Source organism: Sceloporus occidentalis, unplaced genomic scaffold, assembly GCF_023333645.1.
Source record: "Sceloporus occidentalis isolate IW3139 unplaced genomic scaffold, rSceOcc1.0.p SCAF_56, whole genome shotgun sequence".
NCBI lineage: Eukaryota > Metazoa > Chordata > Lepidosauria > Squamata > Phrynosomatidae > Sceloporus > Sceloporus occidentalis.
In genome coordinates this window covers 198,176-222,299 of record NW_028317036.1, presented here as the reverse complement: position 1 = coordinate 222,299, position 24,124 = coordinate 198,176, and the positions used below count along the sequence as shown (strand labels likewise).

At 40.6% G+C, this 24,124-nt stretch overlaps 1 protein-coding gene across 3 annotated transcripts in view; it reads right to left on the bottom strand.

The window, feature by feature from the left end:
- Positions 1–23,771, bottom strand: part of LOC149287783 (nucleolar protein 4-like) — a 121,501-nt gene extending 97,730 nt beyond the window's left edge. For all 3 annotated transcript variants that reach the window (XM_089492390.1, XM_089492392.1, XM_089492393.1), the window contains exon 1: positions 23,514–23,771. In XM_089492390.1, coding sequence (XP_089348516.1) covers positions 23,514–23,771 — 258 coding nt within the window. The remainder of the gene's footprint in view (positions 1–23,513) is intronic.
- Positions 23,772–24,124: the final 353 nt, after the last annotated feature.

Here is a 24,124-nt window from a genome sequence, read left to right as displayed (position 1 = left end):
GGTCCTTGGTCTCATCTTAGATTCAGGAAAGGCATAAGCCTTTTCCATGCATGTTTATATCACCTTACTGTATAAACCTCTACCACTTCTGCTGGGTGGATATTTCACTTACCTACTACTTCACTACTAACCTCTCAGTAATGTTAATGTAGCAGAAATGCTCTGCGCTAGGGTGCTAGAATGAAGAACATCCTGCTGGAGAAAGTATCAGAAACACAGGAATATAGCATCAATACAAATACAATAACAATTGTATTTCTTGTTTAGGTAATGAGACCACATTGAGTCATCTGGGGGTCACAGGGTGCTTGCAAACATTTTATGTAAGGTGGGCACCTAAGCCCCAGAACAGTCCACCAGAATGTGTGTTTTTACATTCAGAATGGTAGGCCATGGGGAAATGTATTGAAAAAACACACTCTGAGCCACTTTCTATAGCCTGGGAGCTTTCTATATGAGCTGAGCCTTTAATAACCCATCATTAAGGTCTATGCAGTTACTCCCCAAATGTGTTACCCAGATCACTCTAATAGCGTTCCTTATGGAAACCATAACTTGTCATCATTTAAAGATACACTTTATTGAGTCACCTGCATTCATACAGGAATATCACCCATAACTTATTGGGAGTCTTGCATACGATCACAGCAGTGTAGAATAGGAAGGAGAATCTGCCCCTTCACCCTGAGACTCTGATATTGGGACAAAAATGTAATGAAATGAAAATCATCTCACTGTGTATATAACACAAGGCCAATTCGGACTTTCATCCTGGAGAAACCTGGCCATTATTACTCGAAATCAATTCAAGGAGTTGAAACCACAACCTGAATGTACATTGTTTTGAAAGAGGTTAAAATTATTTCAAGTAGATCAAAAAGGAAAGGCAGTTCTCTGTATGTAGACAGTATCTTGTCAGGGTAAAGGACTGAGCTCAATATCACATAAAATAATTTCTATTAATAAAAATAAACCTGTTTAAAGCACATTTTGTTCTAGTATTGTTATGCACATGTAATTACAGATTTTCATAAACCTAATCATATTGTGGTAGATCAAGTCATTGGTACATTTCATCTCAGTTAAGGTGACTAGTGATAAAGCAAAACACTTTTGGAACACAGATTTCACAAAAATACAACTACTTGCCGGACAGTCCTGTTCAACATACAGCATTTTAAGAAATTGTCCCTAAACGCTTAGCTAAATCCTAAATTAGACTCCCCTTGTGGTCATTTGTGAAGCTGCAAGTCCAGAGATGCAGTCATATTCTTTCCTCATTAAATGTTACTAATATGACATCATGCTCTGTTCAAGTAACTCTCACATGTTTCTTTACCCCTTATGAACATGCAGCCATCATGCGCACTTGTAAAGCATCCGTAATGGTATAGTAGCAACGACTGTTGGTCTGGGGGATAAACCTCCGGCTGTAGGAACTGTCCTGACCAAATTCCGACATTTGGCAGGAATGCTCGTACCCTTGCTTCAGGGCATAGAGACGTCCCATTGTCAACAACAGTGAATGCAGCAAGGTCACATACCAACCCTCCTTCATGCTATTATACCACTAGGATGGGAGCTTTCAGTATGGTGCTCAGTTTACTAAAGTCAAAGTTTCCCAGAATTTGATTATTAAAAATGAATGTGATTTAAGTTAAGTTGTTCATCTCAGTCAATTTAATCTTAGCTCTCTTAGACTTAGAGGTTTGCTACCTGCTACTAGCCGGCCACAGCTGGTAATCACTGAAGTCCATGCTCTGCTTAGCAGAATTTAGCAGAACACAGTGAATGGTGAATTTAGTAAAATGTAAATGTCAGGATTTACCTACATTATACTAAGAAAAGAACATTTGCAAATGGCAAAATCTACAGGAGCTGAAGCTATTTGTTACTGTTAATCTAGTGGTAGTGAATTTCCTGAAACCGAACTTAATGAGGTATGCAATTATTTATTGTTTTTACAAATAAATGCTGAAAATCAGATACTCTGGCTTGACAGGGTTAAATGGATTCTGCAGCACGTATGGAAGCATTACGCCTATGCTTGACCCTCACGAGATTTTACAGCTTAGTGCATATATCAAAGAGGGTATGAATGAGATTATTTGCATACATTAACATGTCTATGCATATGCTACTTGCCGACAACTGCTGCTTTGCATATCCAATAAGGATATGCATTTGCAGGCTGAGGCTTGTAAGAGTTGCTATAACCAGGAGCAGTGGCATATTCTGGCGTAGGCCGGCTAGTCCTTGGCATAGAGTGGCAGCCCCTCTGTTGACCAGGAACAGATCACTCTATTGAGTAATCAGGTTTCCCTGCATGCCATTGCTCCATGAGCTGCTTGGGGAGATCTTCCTTGGAACCAGGCCATATACAATATGAAGCACTGTGGCTAGCCGACACAGCCTCCATAGTGAACTTACTCTGCACAACGTATGCTACACACCAATGGCTGGGGAGGCGAGTGGCAGGGTCAGGCCTAGGCCATCGCCCAGTCAAAATATGACCTGCCCTACCATAAAAACTATGCAGGTGCCCTAGTTATGGAATAGACAGAGGGCATTGCAACAAGGCTCCTTCCTATAATAGTAAGGTGATGTAATACAGGAACAGAAAGACATTTATCGAGCACTAATACATGTTATAAATCCTAGGGCCAATTCTGTAACGGGAGCTTTATGTTATTCCTGCTCAGAAGAATTGAAAGGTTGGTGATGTAACCCATTGTCTTTCTCTTCTACAGTCCTTTTTACTCCCATTAGCTTGTTAACACTGCCTTTCAATCTTCTTCTCTTTTCCTTGCATTATTCCTTGACTTTGCATACCCATATCTCACCTTCTTCCACTGGCCTTGTCTCTCTCTCCTTCCATAATCTTTACTTAATTTCTTATGTTGTTCTTAGAAACACAGAATTGTATGTCAGGCTGCCCATTTTAACTACCTTTCATTGATATATAAATTTAAAGTGACAAGTAGGCCATAAAATGCAGCTTAAATAATTACAAATAACATACCAGAAAGAATGTTTTACCACCAAGGCATCTAATCCTTAAGCACAGTAGCAATGTATCACTCATCTTTGGCTAATAGACCTGTCACTCACTGACTAACCTTTAAGCTATCATACTGTTTAAATCGCACCTTCACTTAAGTCAGCACAGACCATGTGTGTGTATTATGTGCACCTGCATTCATGCCTAAAACTTCTTATAGACTGACACTAACTTCATGCTTCTAGTGGGAAGAAATGTACTCTAGACTCTGGCACTCTGCTTGAGCTTGTCCAGGGCTTGACAAATTTGTTGTGAATCTAGGCGCCAGCTAAAAAAGTTAGGAGCCAGGATTTTTTTTTTAAACTAACAGTTGGTTAGGAGTGATCTGATCATCATCAGCCCGCTTACTAAACTCACAGCATTTGACCTGGAAGCACCCTGGACTTTCAGGTCAGTGCTGTTTTTTGTTGTTTTTTTTTTATTATTATTATTTTTGATATATATATATATATATATATATATTTTAACGCTTTCAATGCTGATGTTCCATTGGAGCACAGCATTGACTGATATTTAGTCCCAAGCTTGTGGGGACAAATGTTAACCCCTGCAATGCCACGAATGTGTTATACACAATTGTGGTATTGCAGGGGTTAACGCTGCACTGTGGAGACCGAAGAACCCTCTCCCCCTGTCCCTGAAGCTGCCTCTGGCAGGTTTCAGCCTACAGGATCACTCCGTGTGGACGCGGGGGACGTGGTGACGCGGGGGCATTTTTTTGTGGATGTAAGAGGCTGAAAAACTCCTAGGCGCCAGGACAAAATTCTGAGTTGCCATGGCGACCTGGCGCCTGGGATTTGTCGAGCCCTGCTCTAGACATAGACCCAGGGGCAAAACTAGAAACTGCAAGGCCGCGGTGCGAATTGCCCCGGGGCCCACAGCTTCACCAAGCAACATGCACCACAGTGCCACCTTTGCCCCCAAACAGCTTGTATCTCCTTTGCCCCAAGCAGTTTATCAGTGCCTTCAAACTGCCTGCCCGTGCCATCTTTGTTCCAGCTTGCCAGTGCCCTCAAACAGCCCATCTGTGCCACTTTGCCCCAAACAGCTTGTCTGAACCATCATTTGCCCTTGCCCCCTCCAGCATACACTATGGCACACATATGTTAACACACACAAATTTACACATGCTGACACACACGCACTTACTCATACTCACTAACACACACGTACACACTCATTCTAACAGTCACTCCCTCTCACACCACGCATTATACACAAATCTCACACACACATCTATGCTCACACACTTACACATACACATCCACATCAATGCTCACACACACTTATTCATCCATATCAATGATCAAATTTGCTTATACACACTTGATAAAGACCTCATTGTGAGGTCGAAACGTTGTTGTCTGTTTCCTTCAATAAATCTGTCTGATGGAACCCTTGAGTGCCTGGAGCCTTTTTCTATTTTGATTTACTGGGGAGCTGGCCCTTCCCGGCACAGCTAAGCACCTGAGTTCCTGTGGGGAGTGAGTGCTGATTCCTGATTCTGGTGATATGCTTATACACAGACATGCATTATTACATACACTTATACATACACATCCGTGCATGATCACATACGCTAATACATACACATCCATGCTCACGTACACTTATACATAGACATGCATGATCATATACACTTATACACAGACATCCATGATGACATACACATATATATAGACATACATGCTCACATACACTTATACATAGACATGCATGAGCACATACACTTATATATATACACATTCATGCTCACATACATTTATATATACACATTCATGCTCACATACATTTATATATACACATTCATTCTCACATACATAGACATCCACGCTCACATACATACAAACTTAGATACCACATTCCTCCCGCCCATACCTTCTTACCTGTCAAGTGCCAGCAGCCTCAGGTTGACGTGACGTAACGTGACCCTGCTGATCAATTTTGAAGCGCTGCAGAGAGACAGGCACTAGGAGACAGGAAGTGGTTGCCCAGACCCCCTAGAGAGGCTGCGACCCCTGTAGTTACCCCACTGCATATACCTACATGTTTCAGCTCTCTTGCGGTACTCCTAGCTGAGCATAGGATATAATGACACATCTTGGCTATCAGCCTCATAAGAAGGCTTGCTGAGTGAAGAAGCCAGAACATGAAAGTCTTTATGGATGGAGGCACAGACGTCACACTCTTTTGCTCTGCAGCTCTGTGGGCTAATCTGAGGGAGATCTTTGATTTCCCCAACCGGTCGTGCTGCTTGTCTTATATCAACCTCTAGCCACAATGCACCCCCCTAAGCATACCTTCGTTTATTGTAGTTCATTACAGAATCAAAACCAGTAGCTTGTTGATACGCATGGTATGCCAACAAACAATAGTTGGATTTTAGATCTTTATAACAGAATTCGCTTGTAGACAAATATAAAAATAGTAACTAAAAAGTATTTTATTCATTTATCTTTCTAGGAAATTGTCTGTGTGTGTATAGGTAAATGTCTTAAGTCTCCAAGACATTAAGATTTCAATTTATTTAGTTCTTTTACTTCCATTTTCATATATGTTGTTTTCTCAGCACATCAATGTAAAGCATCTTCTTGATTAAATGCAAGCGATTAAAAACACATTTTATTTTAAACTTCCCAACGTAAACCCCCAATATTATTAATCAAGCTTGAGCTATATAGAAAGAGATTTCTTTCAAATCATAGTGGCAAATCTAACATCACATCACGATGAAGCACAGTAAAGTGTAGAATTACTTACTGATGATTATATTCCGTAGGTAATTTCATTTTATTGGATTACGTTCCGTTTTTAATTTTATGTAACGGTTTTAGTGTTGTCACACAATGCGTTCTTATAAGGGTTATTTTGTGTGGCGTAACATGAACAGTCACAGCTCTCATTTTGACTTTGCACAGGTAACTTAGATTTCTGGTAAATTATCAGTTTTAGGAGATTGTACACTTTGTGGTTAAGACAGCCTATGATTATGCCTTTTTAGATAAAACACATCAGACCGTTATGTGCTTCTGCCATCTGTAACCAGCATGAAACCATCCCCTGTCAATATTTGTAAGCGATTAAAATGTTTCTTTATTCATGCTGCTTGCCACCTGCTTTTCCTGCTACACAGAGGTCCTCAAGTGGGTACCTGGCTGTGCCTTTTGAGCTGGACATCACATCTCTCATTGTTCATGATCTCTTCGGGTGAGAATTTATAAAGGTGTTCCTTTACCCCTATGATTTTTTTCTGCTAAAAAGCAGGTAAAGATCCATCCAATAATTCAACTAACACCCACAAACTACAAAGCTCACAATGATGTATAAATGGGCTACAGGTAAAGTCTGTTGGAAGGGCCAGGATCCTGAAATACAGATTTGTTCTATAGAAAAAAATAAAATAAATTATATTCACGTCTTCCAAACTTGAAATGTGCCAGTAGGGCCTACTCCTCCAGGGATTTTCCCAGTAGGCCAGTCCGAGCCTGTTCAAGCCACAGCATGGTAACAACCATTAAAAACAAGGTTCCTCTGGGACATGGTGGTGTGTGAGTCACATATGTACATGTCACCAAGTCGGAGTACGAATGACACAATACCAAATGTATTTACATACAGAAGCAGTCGGAAACTTACTTACGCTGGCACTTACACATGTTCAGACCCATTTCCTACCAAAAGCATGTAGCCAAATGTATTAATTTTTATAAATGCTCGTACCTACCCTATTAACTTTTAGCTTTCTAACCAGTTGTACTTCTGCTCATGGAATGGTGTCAAGTACTTTGTAAAACTTAACAGTGCCGCAACAGTGCATACCAACCCCGGAAAATGATTAAAAAGGAAGGATCCAATCATCATGCACATACTGCTTAATATGCTTATTACTCTAAACACCCTGGTTACATGTGAAAGTACAATTAAAATGGTCCAACTGCTTTACCCTCCCCACACACCCTCTTTTTTTTTGTTAGGTAGTATAAAGGAAACAACATTGTTTTACATTTACTGGCAACCTTTGGCCCAGATGTGGCAGCCCAAAAACAGACAGAATGCTTGTTGCACATAAATTATTCTTGGCCAATGCATGTTTATCAAAACAGACTGCAGAGAAAACCAAGGGAACATATGAAGGCCCCAGTGAAGGTGTAAATGCTTTCTAACATACTTTTAAAACCCCTTGATACGAAACAAATTAAAGACAAAAGCAAGCTTATACTAGAGGCCCAAGATCTTGAAGTCATGGTAACCAGGGGGGGCAATTGCCTCCCTATCCCCCTTGCCAGAGTTCGTGCTTGCATGTCTACCTGATGGTGTCCACCAAGCAATACAAGAACAAAAAATGTCTGTAGGTTATTGTGCAAACTGTGTAAAGAACAATGATTAGATTGTAAATCTATATATATACTATGCGAGAGAATCTATTGAAATGTGACATTCCTATGAATCATAATTAATTCTAGAACCCATTAAACTAGCCACATCATTTACTGAAATGGGAAATAGTAAAATGGATATATTTTAAAATACCTGACATGTCAGCTGTGTTTTAAACGTCACCGCGTGCAGAGATATCCCCCATGTTTTATTGTTGCTGGATCCCAGTACCAGGAAGTTTTTTTTGTTTAGTAACAAATATTGTTACAGATGGCTGTGGGTGAGTTGGACCCAACAGACCCTTTGTGTTCATCATAAATATATGGTCCATGACCATTTGTGATTTCTGGATTCCTAATCGGAGATTGGTGCTCGTCTGCTGCTTAAGCTCCATCTGGTTAGCCACCAAAATAATACTCCTTCTCAAACGCAGATTAAAGAATTTAAATCCATAGGAGTTTTGTATTAGTGGACTGATTCTAATTTGCCTACATGGCAGAATATCTAGGTCCGTTACCTTGTCCCTGAATAAATTGTAAAAATGGTATAAGAAGCAAAGACTGATGAAGAAAATGTCACTTCTACCATTAAGTACTCATTTGATCCAAAGTACAGAGACTTATATACTGCACACGTGTGTATACATATTCATTTCTATAAAGCTGCTATCACTGGTTTGCTGGGGTGGTTCTGATTTAGGCCCTTCTTTTCCCGAATCCCCTCATAAACCCCCATCTGCAAACGATATATCTAAAAATGTAGGAATGAATGGAGAAATGCGCACTGCTCCCTAGAATCATGCCTTGTTATTGTGCTCCATGAGTATAAGAACTCCCCGTCTCTTGATGCTGGCTAGTTGTCCAAACTGTTCTTTAGCGAAAAAAATACTTCAGTAATACTAAGGTCATTAACCTGGTATTTGTATGGTATTTACAGCATATAACGTGTCATTTGTCTGCATTAATAAATCAGAAAGCTCCCATTGGGACATAGTCATTTAGGTTGACAATTACTCGCTGAGTGACACCCACCGACACATATCACCGCCATTGATTCAACTCGGCAGCCTGTTTTTTGGACAAATTACCATTCCCCTGCTGCTCTTCTATTGTCCATCCTGCTCATACAGAAAAGGCCGTTTTGTGTGTGATTTCAGTTTCATGCGTACTCCCTCTTCAGTCTAACGTGCTCCTTCATATAAACTGCCACATTGCGTTGACATTTCTGTCTCTTCGATATTGCCACCTCTGCCTGACTTACTTATTCATACTAACTGCCACTTCCCACATGTCTCAAATGTATTATTTTCCCCGTCAAGGTAAAGCTTAAAGGAAACCTATCATGATTCGGTTGTGTATGTGTGTTTTTCTTTTAACCCTTAAACCTAGTGGGGTACGACCTCAAAGGGATTTAAAGAGACTCAGCCAGGTCTGCAAAAGCGCAAAAAACCTTTTAGATTAGAAAAAAAACGTAACAAAACGTTCAGCAGCATTAACAACCTTTCTATTTTCTTTTTATGGGTTTTCCATGCATCCCGTTTTTGTAGATGTGTTTTGGACAGAACTAGATATTTAGTGCATCTGCCAGATGTGTTCTGGGCCAAGTAACTGAAATTGGCCCCAGGCTGAATGGCGCCAGCCCATCCCTATTTGTAGGCATATATATTGCTACTAAGGTAATTTTTTCCCAATACATTTTTGTAGTGAGACAGACAATGAGACAAATTAAATGAATGATACGTGAAACAATAAAATGGTGTCATATAGAAAAGTTATCAAGGTTGGTATTTAAATATGATTTTTATCTGTTATTGTAGTTTATCATTTTAAACATATGAGTTTCTCCATGTGTACTGAATATCTAGGGTAAAATGAGAGTTGGTGGGCTAACCATCTTCTGATGCTCTAAAACATTAATGTTATTTAACAAAGTTTATTTTTAAAGTATATCATGTTCTCCTTTAACTTTTGGCACGGACCTAACCAACCACCCAAAAGGTGTATAAGATCACCCAACACATCCGACTGTGTATAACCTGTCTAAAGCATTGTGGCTGTCTACCATGTGTTACCATAGCAACAGCACCAAATCATTGTGTGCTTCTCAACTGTGTCAGTTCAACCCAACACACCCCTTGCCAATAACACACATATTTCAGACCTATTTATTCAACGTCAATATCTCCTTCACCTTCTAATCTAGTTAAAACCATCATTAACTTTCCATTTGTTAGACAGCATCAATAAAAATAACACTTTGATCTGATAAAACAGTTGGGATTATAAATTATCCCAATTCCCAGTGTGTTTCCAATGTGGTTGTGCCAGCGCAACCCAGATTCAGTCATGGCCTTTTTTTCTTCAATATTAAATTACACAAATAAAAACATATAACGTGGCTGTGATTTCTTGTAGAATTCCCGTATCTGATGAAGAATTCCTCTATAAGAATATTTGAAATCATTTAAAATTTTTGCCACATTAAAGAAAATCTAGGTCACCTCAAATCAACGTGAAGAAACTAATGAACACATCGACAGTCCGTTACATATATATACTACAGCGAACGTAGTTTCAGACTTTAATGAAGGCGCCAGCAAATTAGCAGAATGAAGAGTTCTTTTGCAGTGCCTGAGGCCCGTAAGCGTATGTCACATGGCATAAATGAAACCCCTGCATCTGTGTAACATAGTTATGAAGGGACCCTGCTTGTGCTTTGTCTCCTGGTGTAGATGTGCCTTCTCTGGAGGAGCCTGTTCTCATTCAGTTCTAGTGGTATGGTGCATGACTGATGTCAGGTTATGGCCTTCAGAGTATAGCGCTAGGTAGGAGGAGGGGGGCTCTGAATAACTATCACACCAAAGCTGATCTGATCAGCGGTTAGACAGTCGATGGAAAGACAGTGATTTAGAAAGATGGTCAATAAAGAATTCTTCATATGTTTGCTTCATTTCCTCAATCTCACTAAGGAATTCTTACTCTGTTTATGCCATAAGTTTGTCTGGTGGAGTGTGCTGTGCATTTACCGGTCAGTTAAAGGGTTATACTGTTATTGCACGCAAGAACCACAGGTGAATTTCTCAAATAATCAAATCTCATATACACGAAACAACACATGGGTTCCTTCTTTGGGCACAAAATTTGAATTTGAAATTATATAAATGTCATATGCCGGTACAAATAAGAGTTCAAACCGCATGTTTTTGGATATGAATGGGACTGAAAGCTAAAAAAAATTATTACAGAACTGGACAATCTTGCAGAATGTGATGTCACTATACAAATAAATAATTAATAGGCTACTGGGAATGATCCAGATGTATTACTAGCAATTTCTATGTCCCTAACAGATCATAAACATGGCTTGGGTTGCTGTGTTAAATTGGTTTAAATTGTCTGGAGGGACAGTTTTCTGTGCTTGACCTGGTGGGGTTGGGTACAGGGACGTGAATAGAGTAGCTTGGAGCAAGCGCTATGTGCGAGTCGCTTGAAGTGATGTATTGTTTCTCCAGTGGTCTTGCTGTGGGCAGAAAGTGGCCTGCCAGACAAATACAGATCATCAGCAAAGTCTAGATTACATTTTACAGTGTATATAAAACAGCAGCACGGTAAAAGTTCAGAAATATCTGTTTGCAGTTATTTCAAGTTAGCATTGGATAAACTGAAGATCTCTGGGTATTGCTGGACAACAGTTCTCATAATCCCACTTCCAATAGACTCACTCTTTCGTTCATTTTACAACGAATGGGTTGTTAATTCCAATTATTTGAGTACAGTAATTACTTAGTGCTCGGTGAAGACATGTCTGTCACTTATTTACCATTACTGAACACCCCAGAGTTACTATGTGTTTAGTAACAGCCAATGCAAATGTTACATGGTACATAATACATTAACAAAGTTACAATACAAGGACTTGAGTGTAAATATATTTTGAGTGCCCGATCCCATTCCAGATGCCTGCAGTGTCTGACTTAGTTTTGTCTCTGGCTGAGAGTAGGAGATCTTAATATTTTGTCGTCTGCAGCAGAAAAAGGTTCCTTTGTGGAATATTAAGGGAAACCATGGTGATCCCTGTGCGTTTGCGAATGCTATTTGTCTTAATAATGCAAATGTTTTATGTCTGTCAATGTGCTACACGGCTTCTCTTATGGTGCAGTTTGCATAGTGTTTTAATGTCATCTGACAATGGAGGACAGGATCAGACTGGGGATTAAAATTGGCCCTGGTACCTTAAGGCTAGTGGCCGCCGTCTTACACTTTTATAGCGTGCAGCCCTGTATATTCAGTAGGAAACCAACCAGACAGGATCTGCAGCACTAGCTGCAATAAATGTATGTGGAAGGTGGAATCCGGCAATGGGCCACAAGGCATTCGCCCAGTTTGTCCAATGGCGTGTCCAGGCCTGATGGTTGGAGATGTTTGGCGGAATGAAATGTCCTAGGGCAGAGCTTCCCATAGCCCCTCTGTTAAGGGCAACCGTAAGAACATCAATAAACTTAGGTAGGCACAAAACAAGCACACATCATCTCTAGCAGAAAACCATATTACTGATATGTAAAGAGATACAGGGAAAATTACGGTGCTTCTGCATACAATGTTTTTAATGAATGGTATCCATATCGTATTTATTCTGAGGTTAAGACGATGTTTACTAAGATTACAGAGCGTATTGGCTCAGGTATCACTAAGTACTAAATCATTCTAAAACTATCTGTTAGTACGTTTGGAGAGATTGGGGGAAATATTAGTATACAACATCTGCCATGCCATATGTAAAATATGAGAATACATGTTACATCATACCTTGCAAAATCATTAACAACTGTGTGATGCCATGAAGATAAAACTCTCCCACATTGCCCCCAACTCTCTAACAGGAACCCTGCCACGTGCATGCACTTATGGGTTCTACATTGATGCCTACTCTAGGTTAGTGGCGTAGTTGGCGTGGGGGGGGCAGTCTGCCTTGGGTGCTACTCATTAAGGGTGCCACACTGGCATTGTCCTCCACCGGCCTTGCATGACTGTGCCCCAGCACATAAAGCAAGGTCCATAAAGACATGGTTGCATGTGTTCATAAAGACATGGTGTGCAAGAACTTGACTGGCCCGCACAGAGCCCAAACCTCAACCCCATTGAACACCTTTTGGATAAAACTGGAATGGATCTGCGATCCAGACCTTCTCATCCAACATCAGTCCCTGACCTCACAAATGCTCCACTGGATAAATGGGCAAAAATTCCCTTAGAAAGCCTTCCTAGAAGAGTGGAAGCTGTTATAGCTTCAAAGGGGCAACCAACTACATATTAAACAAGATGGATGAATCCACGGTGGGATGTAATGAGAGCCATGAATTCATACCTTCCTCCTCCCTGTGTATACTCAGGCTAATATATACACAGCATAGACATGTTTCATAAATTAAAATGTTGTAGATATTTGTTTTGAATTGTGAATATCACCACAATAATTGTGTGGTGCATATACACGATACACATCATTGACTACCCTTGTGTTGTAGCATACGGAGTATATATTGATAGTGGTTTGATACACACAGGCTTTGTTCTCTGGGCTGTCAGTGTCCAGTTTGATTCATGCTTGTTACAATAGTTCAGTGTCTGTTTCTTTATCACACTAGCAGAGTGCATAAAACTTGCTCTCAGTACGCTTTAGCCTGCAACAAACTTAAATCCTGCAGCTCTCCCTGTACCAACCACTTACAGATCCATAGCCTCTGTTCATTATGCTCACAAAATTATGCTTTTAGAAATACAGTTTTTGAGTTGGTTCTTGTAATGTACCTTCTCGGGCTCTTACATTTACAGAAATAAGTCACTCCACATATATATATATATACACATTTATTACATTTAACAATACATCATGTTTAATCTGTTCCCATATAAGAAATTTCTGTTTCGAATCTCACATAATGATCTTTACTTAGAAAACAAAGTAACTGTGTAAACATGTAAATGCTTAAGAAAAGTTTCACAAGTTATATCTGAGTTTTAAATAAAAAATGCAAAGTTTGACACGTAGTAAACTCAAAGAATGGTCCAATCAGGGGGTTAGTTTCATGTGGTCTTTATGTTTCTATATATATATATATATATATATATATCTCCTTTAGTTATACAAATACTAATTATTCTACCTGTGAAATACACCTATAACTATAACCATATTGTGTAATTCACTCCCATAAATTGGTCTGAAAAATGTTCTCTTTTACAGAAATAATCTGCATACTTGTATGTGTTTTATGTTAATGTTATTATTATTTTGTGTTAAGATTTACAAAATGGCTTAGAAATCTTATTTGTTGGGTTTGGATTTGGGGTTATGATTTACACAGTGAATCCAAAAATATAAAGGAAACAATGCAATATTTAAAAATAAAAAAAAAAACCTATGGAATTGACTCTAAAATCAGGAAGAGTTATATAGTTCAGGCTGGAAGGCAGAAGAAGTTGAGTTTAACAGCGCAACTTCTTTCAAGAATTACAAAAATTCTCAATTTATTAATAATGACTGTGATGAGTGTATTCTCACAATATATGGCAAGTCATGGATACCTGTGTAGTATCAGAATATATTTTAACAATTAATAATTCAGAAATCCATATCCTTTTCCCATATATGTAATTGTTTTTTTTATGTTTAAACCACGTCTATACTGTAAAAGATATTTAATTAAATATCTAATTTATGGGTCTTAATGTGAATACTAAAATTGGTATATTTGGAAACCAACCAAAATACACTAAAGTTGGTAAAATTCAAGTTTGTTCGAATGCAAAATTACATTTTCTATTGTTCATAAACCTGTGAATTAAAATCTGCTGTGTAATCCGATCAATACAGTTGGGCAAAAAGGACGCAATTTCTATGGAAACAACATTTCTGGAGCTACACCTGTAGATAAATCAGTAACTAATTTGGAGGCCGACACTCCTGGGATTCTCTAAAAATCAATACATAATTCAACATTTTGATATGGATGCATTCAAGAGTGATTTTCTTTTTAAATTCATCTATTTGGAGCTAACACAATTGATTTTAAGCTTCTGAAGTAACTGAATAAAACATCCAACTTGAAAATTTAATTGACTGCTGATGAATAGTGGTTTATGTTACATAAAGGAAGAATGGTTTATAAACAAAACAACAACATTTCACTATGTAACTTGTTCATTGTTATTAAAGCAGCACCTTGGTGTTACCCTGAAAGTGGCGAGATGGTACGGAGCTACTGATGGAGACATCATGTCTTCCTAGTAGCCCACACCGTGTATGCGCTGAGGGCTCTGCACCAAGCCCTGTGTTGGAAAACTTGAAACATTTCTGGCCTTCGGTAAGGATTTTATTGTCTATCCTCTCTTGTGCCGTTGCCCCCCTCTCATTGCTATCAGTCTCTCTCTTTCATTAGAATCAAGTAGTTAATTAGCCCCAGCCTGTCCTCTTCCCCCACTCTCTTTCCCTTGAACACAACAGTAATGATCTCTAATTACCAGTAGCAGTGGATTGCAGAACCATCAGGAGCAAACCTCTTAGGGTATAGGCAAAGCAACAAATCCATGGACCTAACGCAGACAGCGTGTACTATACCACATTGTAGAAAATGGCATTTCAATTATTATGTCATATGTTAAGTTTATTATGTGTGTTTCACATTCCCACGTAAAATCTGATACCAGCTTAAATCAATCCAGTCCTTCCCAGTTTGCATATTTTCCTACCCATTTCAAAAAATGTTTGTTTTTTTTAGGGGTATGAAGTGTTGGAAAAGTTATAAGCGCTTCACAAATATTTCAAAACATCTTTTTACTTTTTAATCATTTGTTAGGAAGGGATTCATTTTCACCAATTACCGTATTTGCTCGATTATTAGACAAGTTTTTTTTTTAGAGCAAATATTCAAGGTCATCTTATATTCAGACCTCAAATAGAGGTCTGACTACAAGACTAAGATCCAGATCCCCCACAGCGCTGCAGGGGACCTGGATCCTCCTGTCTGGCAGCCGGTTGATGTCTGCACGATGCAGGCAGACAACCTCCGCTGCTGCCAGCACTTCTCCCGGGGCTTTTATGACGGAGCGCCGGCGTCACATGACCTTCCGGTGCTCAACCATAGGATCCCCAGTGGAAGTGCCGGCAGTAGAAGAGGTTGTCTGTGCGCATCCCGCAACCGGTGAACATTTGTGGGATGCGTACAGGCAACCTTTGCTGTTGCTGGGGCTTCTATGACAGAGCACCGGCGTGACATGACCTTCCGGTGCTCAATCATAGAAGTCCCTGCGGAAGTGCCATCACACAGACCTCCACCGGCTGTCCACACTAGACACCAGGGAGTCTGAAGCATGGTGGACAAGTCTAGGGATGCACTGGTAAGTCGGGGGGGATAATGGTTTTCTGGAGGCATGTAGGCATATAGGGGGTTAAAAGAGGCAGAGGGACATATAGGGTTGTATAAGGCATATCAAGGAGGCAGAGTGGCATTTCAGGGAGGCAGAGTGGCATATAGGGGGGTATAAGGCATTTCTGGGGGGCAGATATTCATAACTGGGGGCAGGTTGGCAAATAAAAGGAAATAAAAACAAAAAAAATCTTTTTTCTCAATCAAACTTTCGATTTAATATGAAAAAATAGTTTACATGTGAATTAATTTTTACTAATAAAACTTTTTTCTATAGGGTAGTTTTATATTCTGGCTTTTTCTTTCTTTCCTAAACTAATATTCAAATTTTGGGGGGTCGTCTTATAATCAGGGTCGTCTTATAATTGAGCCAATACGGTAATTAATTCACTGCCCAGACTAAACTGCCAGGTCGTTTGGCTCGGGTGCCAATAAACATTTTTTCCCTTGTGACTGCTACATGTAATACATACTGAAAACATTAGACCTTTATCACTGCCTGATGATTAAGGAAGTTGTAGTTCACGAAGGCTAGTCATGTATTTCATATAAATCTACATGTCTTTGTATTCTTTATTTTGTTCTAGGAAAATGAGGTTTACAGTGGGGGGGGGGTACCTATGAGATTACAGAAAAAAGATCACTGCATGTTAGCAGGGGTATGTATATAATTTGACATTGCACATCAAAAACATTGCAACAGTTATGGTAATCATTGCAATTTTCCAATGCAATCACATAAGGAGGATAGACAAATACCATACACACTCCAAAATTAGATAATTCAAATATTCATTTATCTTGCCAATGTTTCGGCCATACAAGGCCTTCATCGGGGCAAAAACATGTTTCTTACATGCTAGCCAGCTTATTTTATTATACATTGACTGGCACCATGCTATTACTTTCTGTTTTTTTGCAAAGTTACCATGGCAGCAAGCAGCCATATTAGGCTACGTGCTCTATGGACCAATTGATGCCTCAGATTTAAATGTTACTTTTATTTTACTCTTAGAGAAGCGGTCGATCGGTCATAGAGCATCACCAGCTTTCCGTTCACTGTAGTGGAAAACTAAATGCACGGCTTTCCTCTTTAACGGAATTCTTGGTGTCCACATGCAGGGACAAGACAAGGCTGTCCACTACACTAAGCCCCACTACACTAAGGAAACATTATTTCAAAGATCACTTGTAGCAGTCTCAAGATGCAGCTCACGAAATGTGGTTTGTATTTATTTCTATTTTATTTTTTTTTCCGATTTCAATTCTATTTTTTGGAAGAAGGTAACAACTTTGTGTCCCCATCTTTTCATTCTGATAACCTCCACATGTAAATATATTCTTATAAGAATAAGAAGGGTAACTGTCAAGGTATGGTGGGTCAATTAGCTGAAACGCTGTGTACGAGGTCAATACCTCTTTAATATATATTAAAATGGCCTGGAGGGTACGTGCCATTTCATCGTGTACTAAAATGTTTTTTCCATTCATTTAGAGCAACAGCTAAAATCTGCATTTATATTATTTATTGCATGTCAAGGCAACAGTTTGTTCTATTGCTAAAACACATGTAAAGTGAAATACTTAGTAGACGTATTTAGAAAGTAGTACTTAGTAGTAGAAATTTAGAACTCTACTACTAAATAATTTTACACAACATTGTAAAAAAGGTTGGATACTATATGATTTTTTATACATTTTCTCATCAGGTATGAGTTAGAGGTTTGCTTGTATTTTTTTTATCTGTATAACTAACCATAACCTATATGTTTACCTTACATTCACCTAAAGTTGAACAAATGTTCCTTTAATGTATGTTTTTAAAGAATCTTTGGCACAAATATAGAGATTGCAAAAGAAATCTTAAGGAAATACATAACAATTTCTTCAGTGTGCTTACAAGAACGAAAACTGTGGCTTGGCCAGTCCTGGTGTTTCTACCATCTCTCCGGCATGTACTTGCTAATACAGGGAAGAACATGGTGGTCAGGTCTTCTGCCAGCTCAATGCCCTAGGCAGCTGCCTAGTTCCCCCTTTGTTTGCCGGCCTTTCAATGCTTTTTTTATTCACTGAATCAACCCCATTTTGACGCATTGAAGGTAAAATTTATTACAACAATTCTTGTGTAAAGCGGTAAAAGTTGACCAATATTTATGAATATTGTCTTGATTCCACCACTTATGTCAGATTGCACCAAAACTCCTCTTTACACACAATCCCCATTGTTTCATATTGTGTGAAATGCTTTATCTAATGCATAAAACATCTTTCAGTTTAAGGTTTTGTACCACTTTATGTGTTACATGAAATGGGGTGTACTTTCTTTAGCCAGATGTCCTCAAGGAAAATGTCCTCTACATGAGAATTTTGAGCACTAAAATATCCCCCAAATGTTTAGAATTTAGGAGGACACCACACTACTGTGTTCCAGTCTGGTAATAATTTAACGAGTTGGTTCACCACGGGATGTCACTTGCGAGACATGTGCAGTGATGACTTGAGGGCCAGATGGATCTACCCTGCTATGGTATGAGATATAAGACACCATTTATTTTAATTTAAATGTTAACAAATCTGTAAAGGTCATTACAGTCTGATATGGATAATATATTTCCATAATGATTACAAAAAATGCATATGCATGTTACAAAAATCAGGAAGAACTGTGTTCTTTCTCTTCTTTTCTCTTAATTTTGTTGCATGGCTTTTTTTAAATAAAATGCTTATACTACAACATGAATTAATTGGAAAATAAATATGAAGTAACATGCTCTGTCACAGCAGTAGATTTTTGCCATTTCAGGGATACTGGATGCAGGTTGTTGGCTCAGCAGAGATTTCATTAATGTAAAAGAACCTGAAACTAAATTATTGAACTAGCTACCGGGGTCGCACTCAGTGGAGGGGCAGTTGTAATGGGATTATAGGGAGCCTGGCAGCCTAGAGGGGCAGAACCTGCTGTCTCTGGCAAATATTGGAAAATATTCTACGCCCTCCTCCCAGGGGAGACTCTAGGTAATCAAAAAAAAATCAACGACCCCTTATCCATAGTACGTGATGAAATGTATAAGTGTACATAAACTAAGGCATCCAATACTTTGATCACAAGTTACGTTGCAGAAATATAACTTTGTGAGAAACCTGTGATTCACACCTCCCAGCCGCTTAATCAAATGATATGGTATGCAGCCTCTGCATCCTGTTTCCGCTATACTGTGTGCAGAGAACAGACCCCCTGCCCTTTATATTAAAGCTGTAAAGCAGTGGTCCAAGGAAAACGAAGTATTCATCAGATGGAAGAGCTGGTTTAACAATGCCAACAGCTGGCCACATCTGCACACGGCTCTCGGGCGCCTAGACCTGCACAGGACTGAGATGGCTTGTCTGTGACTAGCTTACCTGCCTCTGCTGCAGTTTGGTCACACAACTCATAGTAAAACATACTATTTGGCCTGTATGATGGATAACTACGTCATGCAAATACACATAACCCTTTCTATGTGTCTCTGAGAAAATAAGTTAAATTATCAGGTATTGGTTCACGAACAACACATTGTAATAACAAAGAGTGAATGATAATAATCCTTAACATCATAAAAAGTGATTAGTGCACAAGCCCAATGCAATACAAATCCAGTGAATATGTGTGAATTTTAATATAAGGAGATAATGCTAATCCAAGATGTAAGTAGTATCAAGGCTCATTGAGTATAAGGCATTCTATGCAAGCAGTTGGAATGGATGGCATAGCCAATGGTAGAGTGAATGAAGACAACACTTGTATGTATCTGGCAAAATATTTAGCAGAATAATGTGTCCCATACATGACCTAAGTAAGAAACACACAGGATGGCAGAGTTAGAGTAAAGAGCTAGTACACCAGATGATATACTCACAGTAAAGGGTTAATACACAGCATGGTATGCGCAGAGTAAAGGCTTAGTGCACAGGATTGCATACTCTGAATAAAGAGCTACTACACCTGATGGTATACTTAGAGTAAAGAGTTAGTAGCGGAATGGAATACCTACAATAAAGGGCTAGTACAAAGGATGGCATACTCAGAGTAAAGGGATAGAACAAAGGATGGCACAGTATGACATACCCTCAGTGATGGCATAGTACACAGAATGGCAGACTCAGAACAGAGGGCTGGGGTCACCCGATGGTATACACAGAGTAAAGAGCAAGTACGCTGGATGGTATACACAGAGTAAAGCGCTGGTACAGTGGATGGCATACCCACCATAAGAGGAAAAGTACACTTGATGTCTGCTATAGCACAGATATACACAGTGGCACATTACATGGAAAGTACATTAAATGGAGTAAGGAAACGGCACACATATACTAAAGAAGGTGGCGCTATATGCAATCTTTGTTGTCTTTGGGAGGCATGTATCTTAGTTACTCCAAGAGGGAAAAAAACATAAAGTTGTACTCCAGATATGACAGACGGTTTGGTGGAAAAATGAAGAGGTGGAATATAATGGATACAAATACAAATATATAAAACACTACAAAATAATAAGAAGCATGTTTCATAACGAGAAGTGTGCCAACAAAAGGTCATCCTGTGATGTTCTAAGGGAAGGCCATTATGGAGATCATGGGGTATACTACCACCTATAGAGATTATACACGAACCAGACTAAACGACGCAAAATCTTAGAAGGAAGAAGACGTCTGCAATAAACAAAGGCTCAATGATTAAAAGGAATCCACAGATTTTACCATCAGATTTTACCTATGCAGCACTGTGTAATATCTGTACCCCTTAGACGCATACATGTAGAATTGAACAAAGCAGTTTCTGCCATTAATTAGTGTAGTGGTATAGGTGGAAATGGTAACCACCAGGCTGATATTTTAAGGGTTAAATGCCCATGTAGCATAAATAAGTAAAATGTGGTCCAGCAAGTAACTGGCCCAATTGAGAATTCTATAAATGTTCCACATTCAATATATTTCTGTATCTTGGCACTAGCATCAATGGGTCATCGTCCTTTACGTATAATTTACCTGCCAAAAGTTCTGGAACGGTCCCTGCTGCTTTATGGCATATTCTGCCACAGTTATGTGCCATTCATTCCACGGAGAGCACCTGATAGCTTACATATATTTCTTCAATGTCACCGCGTGGTAATCATACTTCATATGCTAAACAAGTGCAAGCCTCGAAACGCGGCTCAATCGTGTATGCTATGATGGATACTAATATGCACCAAGACGGAGAAAGTTCTGCCAAGGCGCTAGAGCTGGCCTTCATCTGGCTTGTCATGGAACCCACCACGGAACAAGCGCTGGATTTTCTATATCACTAAAACATTAAGCTACCCAAGAATAAAATCTGCTCTGGTACCATGCGCAATCCACCAGAGACTCATGAATGCAGGTTTGGTCAAGCAGTTGCCCACAGTCTTCACCACGCTGTATCCCTTACTTTATTCACAAAGGTATCAGACCGCGGGGACAATAGGGATCAGCGTATATCCCTGATCACATCATTAGTGCATATGCATAGGTCACAATACACACACTGACTCTGGACATATACATCATGTATACATATACAGAATAGAATGTATTAAATGTGCATTTACCAGGGTTTTGTCCCATTTATTAAATACAATAATCGTCTATAGTTTGGAAAATGAAAATTCCGTCATGGTTGAGCATCATGGCATGTATCTCTTTCACATTACCTACCACTGAAAGCACCCAAGAAATAGTCCATGAATTTGCAGTGTCCTGTTTGTCAATGATTAACGAAACATAATGCATAGATTGCGACCATGCAAAATAAAACCAACTGGCCCATCTAGTCTGCCCTTTTGGAAAGACTTAAGTATTCTTTAGGATAGCTTTATTCTCATGAATTTCTTTGCTGTGTTTGCCAGTTCTACCTCCACTGGAAGTCAACTCCACATATTGGCTACTCTTTTTGTAAAGCGAATTGTTATAGATAAAGCAATAGATTCATCAATGGATCGATATGCCTTTCAGTCTAAAAATGTGGGATCTTACTTTACTAATGTATTATCTATATAATCACACAGAGGATGTGTCTCTGAACGCGAGCAATTAAATTCTCTTCTTTCTAAACTGTGACTGACAGCGCCAGAAAATCAGCACCAAAATGTTGCTTTCCAGCAATCAGGCTAATTAAGAAAGAAAGAAGAACAGTGATCGCTGTCCAAAGGTGTCTGCTTTCAAAGAAAAGTATGATTTTGAAGCATGTGATGGAAAGTTTCAGCTTTAGTATTAATAAATAGTCACTGGTTAGCTGGATTTAGTACACAATATATAGACTTGTGTGTACTTTGGAGTATAGAGACTGACTAGAAATGAGCAGATAAAATCTGATATCTAGGTCTAAGCATACAATATCCTGTCCAGCATTATGTGAATGGCAGCAGTTGCGCTAACCTTCTCGTGTCCCCATACTGTCACCCTCTGACAGGGACTGTCCATGAGAGAGCAGCGCAGTATCCCTTCAGCAGGCAGGCAGGCAGGCAGGCAGGCAGGCAGTGCTCTGACTTATTGTGTCATATGGCTGCTTGCTAATCCAGCTCCACTGCTGCTCCCATCATCCCAGCTCACAGCACATCTATCCTCATCATCCAGCACGCCTATTCCCAGCAGCACCTAATACAGCACGCCTACTCTCATAATGCAGCACGCCGATCCCCATCATGCAGGTTGTGGCACTCCAAGTCTCACCATTCAGCACCCGCAGTTCAGCAAAAAGCGTGCCCATCCTCATCAACCAGCACCCAGTACTCCTATCCCCATTATCCCAGCAACCAGTACTCCCATCCCCATTATCCCAGCAACCAGTACTCCCATCCCCATTATCCCAGCACCCACTACTCCTATTCCCATTATCCCAGCACTTAGATCTCCATTTTCCCAGAACACAACCCATCCTCATTACGCCAGCACTCCCATCCCCGTTATCCCAACACCCAGTGATCCCATCCCGATTATTCCTCTTTATCCCAGCACCTGCACTCCCATCCCCATCATCCCCAGCACCTTGCACTCCCATCCCTATTATCCCAGCACACAGCGCCTGCCGGCAGCAGACCCGACAGCCATGCTCAGTGTGTGGGGCCGGCTGCCGCTGGGATGCTCTGCGCTGGTGACAATGATCCTCGGGAAAGCCCCACATAAAAGGGCCAGCGCCACACTTGGCACCCAGCCAGGGGAGCAGACATGGAGCTCTCGCCATCAGGACTGGGATAATGGAAGAGACTCACGTCCGATTGTGCCGAGTCTGTCTGGGGAGACAAATCCAAAGTGTATGGGCTGGCTGGGGAGAAAAAAAAAAGACGAAGAAGAAAGGGGGTGGGGAGGGTGAGTAGAGAGACAGGACGGTGCGCCAGGCGATGCCTATGTCATGACAGATCGTGACAGCCCGAGCCGGGGTCTCTAAAGCTGCCCCTTTGTATGCTCTGTGCTGGCCAATGGACCACAATGACTCGGGGCAATGTGTGAGCACCGCGAACACAAAGAAAGGGGCAGCGGAGAGCACAAAGCCTGCCCGGGCTCCGGTGCCAGGCAATGCCACCCAGTGCCGGCGGGGACACGGCACCCGTGCCGCGGACCCCCATCCCACCCCTACTCCCATCAAGCCCATGCACTCACCGTGCTCTTGACGGGCACATACAGCACTTGCTTGTCTCCGGGGCTGACCTCGTCCGAATCGTTGCCCAGCTGAAAGCCTTTGGATTTGACCCAGAATTTAAATTTGGCGTTATCCGTGGAGCTGGACTCCGAGCCGTTGAGGAGCTGCACGATCCGCTCGTATTTCTTACGGGTCACCGTCTTGGTTTTCCCTGAGTCCCCGTAAGTCCTGAGGCACCAGTCCTGGAACTGGCGATACATGTCCCGATCGCTCTCCATGTTGGCGACCAGCAGACAGCCCGGCCCGGTTCCCCCAGCCGCACTTTGCACCTGTGCACTCGCCGCTTCTCCACAATGAGCCGGGAGACGGGGGTCCCGGAGCAGCGGGGCAGCGGGGCTTGTTTTTTGGGTGGGGGGTGGTGATGAGGAGGAGGGACACTGCAGGGGATAATCGATGTGATGACTCCCCCCCCACCGCCGATATTAATATTTCAGTGTGCCCAATCGCCGGCTGGGTGGGTGAGGGTGTGTGGGGGCAGGGAGGCACAGAGTAGTCTCAGATGTTTTTGTTGTCCTTCTACGTGCTCAGTCTCCCTTCTGCTCAGCCGGCTGGGTTATCCCGATGGCTCCGG